The 13075-nt window shown below is 42.0% G+C and overlaps 1 protein-coding gene across 10 annotated transcripts in view; it reads right to left on the bottom strand.

The window, feature by feature from the left end:
* Window positions 1-13075, bottom strand: part of cryzl1 (crystallin, zeta (quinone reductase)-like 1) — a 97607-nt gene that overhangs the window by 68745 nt on the left and 15787 nt on the right. For all 10 annotated transcript variants that reach the window (XM_072585599.1, XM_072585606.1, XM_072585601.1 and 7 more), the window contains 2 exons: window positions 10260-10304; window positions 10102-10170 (listed from right to left, as the gene is read on the bottom strand). In XM_072585599.1, the coding sequence (XP_072441700.1) occupies window positions 10102-10170; window positions 10260-10304 (114 nt within the window). The remainder of the gene's footprint in view (window positions 1-10101; window positions 10171-10259; window positions 10305-13075) is intronic.

Below are 13075 nucleotides of genomic sequence, written 5' to 3'. Positions count from 1 at the left end.
TGGCTGTCCCTAATCAAGCAGTGTCTTTCCAGATACTCGTAAATCCTATCCCTCAGTACCCTTTCCATTACTTTGCCGACCACAGAAGTAAGACTAACTGGCCTGTAATTCCCGGGGTTATCCCTATTCCCTTTTTTGAACAGGGGCACAACATTCGCTACTCTCCAGTCCCCTGGTACCACCCCCGTTGCCAGTGAAGACGAGAAGATCACTGCCAACGGTACTGCAATTTCCTCTCTTGCTTCCCACATAATCCTAGGATATATCCCGTCAGGCCCGGGGGACTTGTCTATCCTCAAGTTGTTCAAAATGTCCAACACATCTTCCTTCCTAACAGGTATCTCTTCTAGCTTATCAGTCCGTTTCACACTCTCCTCTTCAACAATACGGTCCCGCTCGTTCGTAAATACTGAAGAGAAGTACTTGTTCAAGACCTCTCCTATCTCTTCCGACTCAATACACAGTCTCCCACTACTGTCCTTGATCGGACCTACCCTCGTTCTTTGCTTAGATATGGGATCCAAAACTTCTCTCAATATTGCAAACACAGTCTGATCAGAGCTTTATGCAGCTTCAACCGTCCATTTCTGCTCTTCTACTCTTGCCTTCTTGAAATGCATGCTAACATTGCATTTCCCTTAACTGCCAACTGGATCTGTATGTTAACCAAAAGAGGATTCTGATTTAGTGCTCCTTAGACATTTTGTGCTTCAGGTTTCAGAAGTCTTTCCAATTAGAAAATAATCACAGAATCCCTACAGTGCAGGAAGAGGCCATTCGGCTCATCTAATCTGCAGCAACCCTCCGATGACCACCACAATCCCACCCCATTCCTGTAATCCTAAATAAGGATGTTTTTACCACAGCTAATTTACTTAACCTGCACATCCTGGACACCACAGGGCAAGTTTTTTTTTGCATGTCCAAGCCACCTAACCTGCACATTTTTGGACTGTGGCAGAAATTCAAGCACTCAGAGGAAGCATGTAGACACAGGGAAAAATGTGCTAATTCTCCACTGACAGTCACCCAAGGCTGAAATCGAAACCAGGCCCCTGCTACTGAGGCAATGGTGTGAAGCACTCTGCTGCCCCGACGCCTCTAGTTTTCCTATCACACTTTCCCACTATATTCCAGCTGCCACTTTTCTGCCCACTCTCCTTGTTTGGCCAAATCTTTCTGCAGCCTGGCCTCTTCATTAACACTACCTGCCCCTCTATCTATCTTTGTGTCACCTGCAAACTGAGCAACAACGTGACCAGTTCCTTCACCCATACAATGTAAAATGTGAATAGTTGTGATCCCAGCATGGACCCCTTCTAGTCATTGGCTGCCATCCTGAAGACGACCCCTTCATCCCTATTCTCTGCCTTCTGCCAGTCAGCCAATCCTCTATCCATGCCAGTAACCTGTCCCAAACAACATGGGCTGTCAACTTATTTCGCATCATACTACATGGCACCTTGTCAAAGACCATCTGGAAATGCAAAGAGATCACGTCCACTGGCTCCCCTTGGTCTAATTTGTTTGTAACCTTTTCAAGACTTCTTACAGGCTTGTCAGGCATGAGCTTCCCTTGATGAAACTGTGCTGACTCAGTCTGATTTTCCCATGTATTTCGAAGTTCTCACTATCTCATCCTTAATAACGGACTCTAAAAAGCTTACCAACGATCGAGGTCAGGCTAACTGGTCTACAGTTTCCGGTCTTCTGCCCCTCTTCCATTTTGAACGGGGTGATGTCCTGATATGTTGTTGGTGTTTTCCTCTGTGAAGACTGATGCAAAGTATCTTCACATGTCCTCTGCCATTGCTACTTTTCCAGCCTTGTTTTCCAGTGGTCCTACGTTCACTCTTTCCTATCTGTTACCTTTTATATCTAATATAAATCTTACAATTTTAAAAAATATTATTAGCAAACTTATTCTCATATTTCATCTTCTCCCCTTATTGCTTTTTTGGTTATCCACTGCTGGTTGTTAAAAGCTTCCCAATCCACTGTATTTGTACTAATCTTCAGCACATGGTATGCTTTTTCTTTTGCTTTTATGCTGTCCCTGACTTCCATTGCCAACTATGGTTGCCGCTTCTGTACATGTCTTCTTCCTTGGGATGAATTTCTGCTGTACTGCCTGAATTATCATCAAATTCCTGCCATTGTTGCTCCACTATCTGCCCTGCGAGGTTCCTCTTCCAGTTAACTCTGGCCAGCTCCTCCCTCATGTCTTTGTAATTACCTTTATTCAACTGTGACATCATTACATCTGATTCCAGCTTCTCCCTTTCAAACTGAATTCTATCTTATCACGGTCACTGCCCCCTGGGAGTTCCTTGACCTTAAGCTCCTTAACAGAACTCTGCCTCATGACACATCAACAAATCCAGAATAGCGTGTTTCCAAAAAAGACATCTTGTAGATATTGTGAATGTTTTCTCGAGATCCAATACTGATCTGATTTTCCCTGTCCACCTGCATATTGAAATCCTCCAAGATAACTGTAATAACAAAGAACACAGAACAAAAAACTGTACAACATACGAATAGGTCCTTCAACCCACCAAGGCTGGGCCAATAAATGATGCCCTTCCAAACCTTTTGCGTACACCCAGTCCGTGTCCTCTAATCCCTGTATTCATGTATTTGTTAGGATGCGTCTTAAACATTGCTGTTGTATCCACCTCCACCACCTGCTCTGGTAGTGCATTCCAGGTGCTTATCATCCTCTGTGCAAAAACCTACCTCTCATCTCCTTTAAACTTAGTCCCCCACCACCCCCTTTCTGTCTTAAAACTATGTCCCCGAGTAATTGACAGTTCTCTCCCTGGGGAGAAAAAAAAAGATTCAGACTAACCAGGTCTCGTGACTTTGTAAACTTCTTTCAGGTTGCTCCTCCTCCTTCGCTGTTCAAGTGAAAACAAACCAAGTGTTCACTCTCTGCAGCTCCCTCAACCTTTGATGTCTCCACAAGGCTACAAATCAAGCCATCTACATTCTCTCCAAATCATTTATATACGTGACAAACAACAGGAATCCCTATCCTGATCCCAGAACACCACTGTTCACAAATCTCCTGTCAGAAAAACACTGTTCCACCACTTCTATCTTCTATGACCAAGCCAGTTCTGTATCCATCTTACAGCTCACCGTAGATCACGTGATTTTACGTTGAAAAAAAAAATCAGCCTGCCATGAGGGACCTTATCATAGGCCTTGCCACTTCCTCCAAAAACCCAATCAAGTTTGTGAGACATGAGCTTCCCATACAAAGCCATGCTGCAAAGTGCCTTTCTGGTTCCTAAATTATTTTTTATTAGATTAGATTACATACAGTGTGGAAACAGGCCCTTAAGCCCAACAAGTCCACACCGACCCGCCGAAGCGTAACCCACCCAGACCGAGTCCCCTACATTTACCCCTTCACCTAACACTACGGGCAATTTAGCATGGCCAATTCACCTAACCTGCACAGTTTTGGATTGTGGGAGGAAACCGGAGCACCCGGAGGAAACCCACGCAGATACGGGGAGAATGTGCAAACTCCACACAGACAGTTGCCTGAGGCAGGAATTGAACCCAGGTCTCTGGCGCTGTGAGGGAAATTTCTGGATACATTAACGCAAGAGAGAAAGTGAGGATTACAGATGCTAGAGGTCAGAGTCGAGAATGTGGTGCTGGAAAAGCACAGGTCAGGCAGCATCAGAGGAGAATTGAAGGGCTAACACAAGAAATGTCACCAGGAATGAGGCTTGTGGCCCAAGGGAACTGAGAGATAAATGGGAAAGGGATGAGGTTGGGAAAGGTAGCTGATAATGTGATAGGTAGATGAAGGAAGGGTTGGAGATGATATGTCGGAGAGGAGGGTGGGGCAGATGGATGGGAAGGAAGTTGGACAGGCAGGATGGGGCAGTGTTGAGTTGGAAGGTTGGAACTGGGATAAGTTAGAGGGAGGGGAAATGAGAAAACTGGTGAAATACACATTGATCCTATGTGGTGGCTGGGTCCCAAGGCAAAAGTTAAGTCTTTCTTCCTCCAGTCGTCGGGTGGTTAAGGTTTGGTGGTGGAGGCGGCCCAGGACCTGCATGTCCATGGCAGAGTGGGAGGGGAGTTAAAGTTTTCAGCCACGGGATGGTGGGGTTGGTTGGTGCGGGTGTTCCAGAGATGTTCTCTGAAGTGTTCTGCACATTGGCGTCCGGTCTCCCCAATGTCAAGGAGACATCAGGAGCAACGGGTAGTGTAGACAACGTGTGTGGAAGTGCAGGCAAAACTCCGAAGGATTTTCTGCCCCACATCCTGACTGTTGCTAGGAGGCCTAGCAACTCTCACGGTCCTTTTGCCTTTGTGGTTCCTCAGTTCTTCCAACACAGATTCTATGCCTTCTGACTTTATATCACTTCTTGTTGTCGACCTAATTTCAATTCTTACGAACAAGGCAACCGCCCCTCACCTATTTGCCTGTCCTCTCTTTCGAACGTGTATCCTTGGATATTTAGTTCCTAGCTGTGATCCCTTTACAGCCACATCTCTGTAATCCCCATAATATCATATCTGCCAATTTTAACCTGTGCTACAAGCTCATTTACCTTGTTCCATATACATTTAAATGCAACACCCTCACTTCACCATTGACTGCCTCCCTTCTCAGTTGTCTCCTTATCTGCTGTGCCTGAAGTTATATTTCTGACTCTTTCTATACTCTCTGTCCTATTTCCTATTCTGGAAATGTTAATAATCTCTGCCAAACCCTTCCCACTTTAACTTCTTCCATAATTTTCCATTCTTGTCACATCAGTCTTTAAGCCACATATTTATTGCTTTAATTTCATTGACCATGTGTCAGTTAGCTAGTAACTCCGCTCGGAATCCAGAGATTTTGGGTCTGCCTTTCAATTTAGCCCTGAGCTGCCCATATTCCCTCAGTAGGACCTCTTTTTGCTTTCTACATGCATTATTGGTACCTACAGGGACCATGACAACTGGATTGTCCTCTCCTACCCAAGTTCCTCTGCAGCCCAGAGGAGATATCCTGAATGTGGGCACCAAGCAGGCAACACAGCTTTTGGGATTCTCAACCCTGGCCGCAGAGAGCAGAGTGTACTCCCCTGATTATATTGTGCCATTACATCTACATTTTTCTTTATTCCCCCCGTCTTAAATGGCTCCCTGTACCACAGGGCTAAAGTCAGTTTGCTCATCCTTGTCCAAGAGGGAGCAAGAATCTCAAACCTGTTAGATAAGTTCAAGGGCTGAGGCTCCTTCAGGACAACCTCTTGGATCCTTCTAACAGTCTCACTCATCTGCACACACTCCTGTTATGAAGATATGGGTGTACTTTAAGAGAGTTAAAAGCAGCAGAACTACTGGACACAGCACCAAGTGTTCTCAATAATGCAACAATGTTACACTTGGTCAAACAACTCGATTAGCTTGTTGCCTAGAGACAAAAACAAATTTGAATTTGGCCAGCTTAAATTATATTTTGAAATATATCAAACTACAATCCAGTTTGAATTGAGTACATTGACAATCTTAAAAGCCAGTCTGATGCTTTGGGGGTATAAGACTGGGGAAGGTGAACAGTCGGTAGGAGAACTGACATGCCCAGCATGTAAACAGACAGCCTGAAAATAGCTCTCTTAAAAATACCTTGTCGATCAGTAATCTGTGACGCAGAAATTCTAAGAAGAAGACGACATAAGAAGATCCGAATAGAAGAACGAAAGCTGCCTGGTTTTAAGATAAGAAGTGTGGTTTTGTAAATCTTAATTGGGAGTTTTATCAGACTAGTATTATAGCAGGCAAGGTAAAAGATAGGTTAGAGGAAATAGTGCTTAGTTAATTATTCTCTGTTATACTTAAAGTTGTTAATTTTTACTTTAAATAGTTCTTGGTCACTCGAATTTTTACAGATTCCTGCACGGGATAAATCTTTTCTATGTTGCTGGTTTTAAATTTAGAAGGAGGGTTTACCCAGTGTCGTAACACTCCTGAAACACAGCATCCAGGTAACTCTGCCCCTCCCTGTGTCTCAGTGTTTGAAAGCCAAACTCAGCTCATCAACAGTGCGCTGGAGTTCCTCAAGCAACCAATACCGGCTACAGATGTGGTCACTATGAACTACAAATAGAGTCCATTAGCTCCCACATCATGCAGTTACAATATATTGCCTGGCTCAGTATTGCTGTCACAGTTGCTTGTTCTTAATTCGATTTTGAAAAATTGTGGACTTTTCTTTACTTTGTAGTAAGTAAATATTTCCCCTATTTACCTTCAACCTGAAAGTAACCTATAATACAGTCAAATTAATAGCTATCATGAACCAATTAATTTACGTTTATGTGTACTCTAACTCTTTGGTGCTGGCCCTCTCATCCTGGGCTTCAATTTAGCCTGGTGGAAAAAACCTTAAAAACTATGAGCCACAAAAAAAGCAAGTAAAAAGTAGCTCTTACATCTTGCATCCAACTTGTTGAGATGTATACTGTACTCACTCAGGCTGTGTCTTACTCTGGAGGTGATCTCTCCTTTCAGATTGTCTGCTTTCAACAGGCCCTCTTAAATAGAGGTGAAGTGTGCTGAGATGACTCATACTAGTTAACAATCACCTGATGAAGGAGCGTCGCTTCGAAAGCTAGTGTGCTTCCAATTAAACCTGTTGGACTATAACCTGGTGTTGTGTGATTTTTAACTTTGTACACCCCAGTCCAACACCGGCATCTTCAAATCATAGTTAAACTTCAATAGTAATTAACACCCATTCATACTTCAGGTGTTGACTAATACCTGTCCCTCAGTCAGCTACCTTATTAACCTTTTCATTAGGCTCCTGAATTTTAAACTTTTAAAATGACAAATGATTTACTAATTCAATTCTTACGCTGCCTGCAAATTCTCCAAACTATACAGAAAAAAAACAAAGAACTATGGATGCTGAAAATTAGAAACAGAAGTGACCCTTTCAAGATGAGAAATCAGAGTTAACATTTCCGGTCCTGTAACCTTGCAAGAAACATGAAATTTGATTTCTCTCCACAGATACTGCCAGACTTGCAGAGTTTTTCTGGCAATTTCCGTTTTGTCTGCACTATATCTTCACTCAGGCTATGTCTCACTCTGGGTGTAATTTCTCCCTCCTAACCGTGCAAAGCTTACCGAGGCGAAGCTCCTTTTGCAGTGGCATACACAACAACTAAGTGTTGATAGTGAGGGAATGGATGGCCTGGAAGCATTGCCAGTAAAGCTGGCTGCTTTGTCCTGGATGTTAAGTTTCTTGAATCAGTGTTTTTGGAGCTGCATTCATCCAAGCAAGTGGGCAGCTTCCATGATACTCCTGACTGTACTTTGTAGATGGACATGCCCTGGATGTCAGGAGGCAAGTTATTTGCTGTGATCTGCTCTTGTAGCTACAGTATTCACATGGCTAGTCCAATTAAGTTTCATATCAATGGTAGCCCCCAGAATGATTAGATTCTTTAGATTAGATTCCCTACCGTGTGGAAACAGGCCCTTTGGCCCAACACCGACCCTCCGAAGAGCAAGCCACCCAGACCCATTCCCCTACATTTACCCCGACTAATACACCCAACACTATGGGCATTTAGCATGGCCTGCACATCGTTGGACTGTGGGAGGAAACCGGAGCACCCGGAGGAAACCCACGCAGACACGGGGAGAACATGCAAACTCCACACAGACAGTCACCCAAGGCTGGAATCGAACCTGGGACCTTGGTGCAGTGAGGCAGCAGTGCTAACCACTGAGCCACCCTGCTGCCCGTTGATCAAAGATGGCAATACCCTTAAACATCAAAGTGTAATGGTGAGATTCTTTATTGGAGAAGCTCATTGCCTGGTACTTGGATTGCATAAATGTTGCTTGCCACTTATCTGCCCACATCAGGATATGGTCCACATTGTTACTATATTGAGACAGACATCCGAACTAAATCAGCCTTTCTACTGCTGTATTAAAGAGTTTAAAATTTAAACTCTTTAAAAAACCCTTAGAAGTGACCTCAAAGGTCATTTTGGGCTTTCTGAACAGCCAATCCTAGACTTTGTGAACAATCAACTGCAGACACTACTTTATAAATTGCCAAGTCTTTTGTTTAAGTTATTAACAGTACTTCAGCACAGCAAAAATTAAATGACAAAGTAATCTAATTGGCCTATGCTTTTGTGATGATGTTGTCACTTTTAAAAGGTTATTATTTTGTCCTCGTTTTTAAGAAAGAGAGGTTGCAAAGGTAGAGGTGAAGAACTATTAAAAAAGACTTAAGTAAATAATTTAGGAGAGCTTTAGGTTGTTTTTAAAAGGTTGAAACAACAGAAGCAGTTTGAATGGGAGTGGCCAGCTCTCACAGACCAGACTTTCTAGTTTTTCTTTTAAACTGTAGCAGTCAGAAGCTGTTTGGGGTCAAAGAAGAGTTGGAAGCTTCAGTAAATGATGTTGTTTCCTCCTGAATTAGAGAACTGCACGTAAAACTCTACATCTGAATTTGTCTTTTTGCTAACGGGGTGTGTTTACGGAATATTACTACATTGAAATTGTTCATTAGTAATAGGTACTGCGTCTATTACTCGATTAAGCTTTCCAATAGTTGTTATTCTAAATTCTTTTTTCTTCTGCTTGTATTTTAAGTATAGTGTTTACATAAATTAGGTAAAAATCATTGTTTTGCTTAATGTCATAGATTGAACAGTCACATCACATCTGGAACCGATACTTCACATCTACGTTTAATATAAGAAGAGGTTGGGTCTGAGCCAACCTTTTAACACATTTTGAGGGGGTCTGGTCTAGTCCATAACACTTGAAATTCAGCAATCATTGTTTTCAGCTCCATTTACACAAAGGACAGGCCAACAAGCAAAAGATAAAGAAAATAACAGAACTATTCAGACTCCTGTAGTTATTTTACGATATACTGTTCCTTTGGCAGAGATTCACAGAGTAATACAGCATGGAAAGAGACCCTTCGGTCCAACTTGTCTGCACTGACCAGGCCACCTGAATTTGACCTGTGTCCCATCTGCTAGCATTTGGCTCATTTCCCTCTGTACTCTTCCTATACCCGCTTCCACCACTTTCTTTGGCAGCTCGTTCCACACATGCACCTTCTCTGCATGAAAAAGGTACCCCTCACGTGCCTTCTAAATCTTTCCCCTCTCATCTTAAATCAATGGCCACTAGTTTTGGACTTGCCCACCCAAGGAAAAAAACCTTGACTACTCAATGTATCCATGCCTCTCATGATTTTATAAACTTCTATGAGGTCACCGCTTTATCTCTGACACTCGAGGGAAAAACGCCCCAGTCTATTCAGTCTCTCCCTATAACTCAAACCCTTCAGTCCTCGCAATATCCTTGTAAACCTTTACTGCACTCTCTCACGTTTAAACACCATGCTTACTGTAGAAGGGTGACAAGAATCGCACTCAATATTCTAAAAGATGATGGCTTCTTGGTTGATTTTCTGAAGATGTCAATTAGTGTCACCTTTACATTCATGCAGATGACGGCATCAATATTTATAACTTAGTTGTCTATTCCCTGAGCTTCCAAGAGCTGCTCATGTGAGGTTTGGCATGGAGATTTTAAATCTTTATGCCGTTGCATCAACAGTCAGATTCTTTTTCCCTCAAAACACAGTCCAAACTCAATTCAAACTCTGACCGCTCCCTAACAGACTTTCTGTCTCCTTCATGAAGTGCCAGTTACCATTCACCATGTATCATCTGCTTGAGCACAAGGTCTTTTGCAGCCTTGAATAAATTCCCAGGTACTGACCTCACTAATGGCCAATTTCTGCTGTCTGTTTAAATATAATGCTCTTCCTCAATGATGAAACGTCAGTAGAATCTTTTGGTCAAGAACCAACCTGCAATTAACTTCCAGGCTTGACCTCATGAATAAATAAAAGCTAGTTTGTTCTGTTTACCTTTTAATACAAACAATTACCCAAAAATAATTTTTAGCTTGCAGTTCCCAGCTCAAAATCAAAATTCTCCAAAATCCAGAATCATAAAAATATTTTTTAAAAATCACAAGCGCTCAAAATACATCTTAAAGAAAAAGGAATTGATGTTACAGTACTATACCTACCAAGACTGTGTTCGTGAACCAGCAGAGTATTGGAAAGTCCAGATTCTTTACAATCCAAAGGTAGAATACCTATGAGATGGGCAGTGCAGAGACCAGATTAGCATTGGAATTTCAAAAAACTTTGGCATAAATGTCAAATACGTTTTGAATTTGCTTACCAACTACTCCATCATTTGGCTTAAAGAAGCTCACTTTTGGTCCAACTGAAAAAGTATATTTAAAGAATATCATATTTCAAAACAAATGACTGTATTATTGTCAACTTAATCTTTATAAGCAGGGAAACATGCTTGAACTGTATGTTTGATATCCAGACGTTTCATTACCTGTCTTGGTAACATCATCAGTGGCGACCTCCAAGTGAGGCGAAGCTGTTGTCTCCTGCTTTCTATTTATATCTTTCTCCTGGATGGGGTTCCTGGGGTTTGTGGTGATGTCATTTCCTGTTCATTTCCTGAGGGGTTGATAGATGGCATCTAGGTCTATGTGTTTGTTTATGGCGTTGTGGTTGGAATGCCAGGCCTCTAGGAATTCTCTGGCATGTCTTTGCTTAGCCTGTCCCAGGATAGGTATGTTGTCCTAGTCAAAATGGCGGTTTTTTTCATCCGTGTGTAGAGCTATGAGGGAGAGAGGGTCCCAGTATAACCCATGGACAAAACCAACGTCATTTACAAAATTCCATGCAAGGACTGCCACAAACACTACGTAGGACAAACAGGAAGTTAGCTAGCCACCAGGATACACGAACACCAGCTCGCCACAAAAAGACACGACCCTCTCTCCCTCGTAGCCCTACACACGGATGAAAAAAAAAACACCATTTCGAATGGGACAACACATCTATCCTGGGACTGGCTAAGCAAAGACATGCCAGAGAGTTCCTAGAGGCCTGGGACTCTGACCACAATGCCATAAACAAACACATAGACCGAGATGCCATCTATCAATCCCTCAGGAAATGACATCACCACAAACCCCAGGAACCCCATCCAGGAGAAAGATATAAATAGAAAGCAGAAGACAACAGCTTTGCTTCACTTGGAGGTCGCCACTAATGTTACCTAGCCAGGTAATGAAACGTCTGGATATCAAACCTACAGATCAGCGAGCAAACCTACACCCTAAACCTCAACCTGAGCTACAAACCTTCACAAACCTTGCAAAAATATGCTTGAAGTAATTTGAAACAGATATCCACTGTCAAATTTAGGAATTGTCTTCTAATTGGAATAAGCAAACCCACTGGTATGTTTTTTAAACTTGAATGCTAAAAGGCTATGCTTATTTTGGAAGAAATAATTGCAATTACTGGCCCAGGACAGGAAGAGAGCTTTCCTTTTCAAAGAAAACTTCCCAAAGCAGAGCTGAACAATAAAGGCTGTGGTATTCCAGCTTCAAAGTACTAGGGAGAAACATTTCTGACAAAGACAAAATCTGGAAAACAGTGTAGAAAGGCATAATTCCAGGGCAATGCTTGATTGTTTCCTTTCTAATCTGAACATCTGTTTTTAAATGCTTTTATGGTTCCTCTAAATGCAAGTCTATGATTTTAAACAGTTAAATTATTCAGTTTTCTATTTTTATATTATCCAACTACAGTATGTAGCAATTACTGATTTTAGCTTTACATTAGTGGACACATAATATACAAAATTTGGAGCAGACACTTACTGGAAAGATTGTGTATGTGAAACTGGTGATTAATGGTATGCATTTAACTTTTGGGACTACGCTCATTTATCCCTAGATCAGTTACAAATTTGACCTCTCGAAGCTTCCAGTTTTCTGCTCCTTTGAACATATTCACAGTAGTAGTGTACAGTAGTGGACTAATAATCCAAACAGTTGAACGGATAATCCAGGGAATGCAAGTTAAAATTAATTATGACAATTTTACTATGAATTCCATTTATCTGGAGATGGAAATAAAAATATTAACAATAAAAAGCACCACGAAGCTAAGTAGTGAGACCATTATCAAATCACCAGAGGTTCATTGTCCTTTAGAGAAGAAAGCCTACTGTCCTACTATGGTTTGTCTCAGTTATATCTCTTCAGGCAGAATCTTTCAAATTTCAAAGTTTCAAGATCATTGTGGAGTCTCAACCCTGTTCACAGAAGCAGCGCCTCCAGGACTGATTTTACAGAAGTTGCACAACAAGAGGATGCATCCGAGACTGCCATTGAATTAAAGGACTTCCAGCTGGCTGTGGAGGAACAAAGAGAGTCAGTCCATGAGACTGAGACAAGCTGGCAGTCTTCACCAATAATGTGGTGACAGTGCTCTTGGTCTGCATGGAATGTGAAATGGAGGAGTGAAACAATTGGAGGCAATGGTGCCTCTTATTCAACACCTATACTATTCTTCAGACAACAAGTGTCCAGGAAATTGGGTGAAAAATTCAAGTCTCTGCTGTAAAAGACCTCAGACTTTACAAATGAACCTTAGGGCCACAGACATGTGCTGTGGGTTCCCATATCTCCCATTACCCATCAGACTGTAGAAACAGTGGCAGTAGTACATTGGAAAATTGTTGATCATTTGTAGCTGGTGAGCCTCAACTAATTTCACTGCTTTCGAGTGGGTTGTCATAACAGGAGAAAAAAATAGAGGCGATCGGCAACACTTTGGGGAATCGTTACAAGCACATTCTCCATAATTTTCCAGCCTAGCAGAGAACCAAATGTGTCAAAAGTACATGGGGAAAATTCCCCTTGGTGTAAAACATTATATGTAGGCAGATGGAAAAAGGGAGAGGCACCAGTATCAAACCCAAAAGGAACATTCTACATTTTTGAGAGAGAGGATGTTGCCTTGCTAATTGACAGAATCAGGAATCATTGGTGATCTTTTCCTCCCTTGTTCAGCGATGTTGAAGCCATTTATATGGGCAAAAAACTTGTCAAATTGACATTAGTTAGCTCCACATAGATCTAGGAACTTGTTTGTAAGATTAATCTCTACGCCCAACAC

This window comes from Chiloscyllium punctatum, chromosome 15, assembly GCF_047496795.1.
Source record: "Chiloscyllium punctatum isolate Juve2018m chromosome 15, sChiPun1.3, whole genome shotgun sequence".
NCBI classification, from domain to species: Eukaryota; Metazoa; Chordata; class Chondrichthyes; order Orectolobiformes; family Hemiscylliidae; genus Chiloscyllium; species Chiloscyllium punctatum.
Note: the sequence above shows the minus strand (reverse complement) of the source record. Positions and strands in the feature narration are given on the sequence as shown.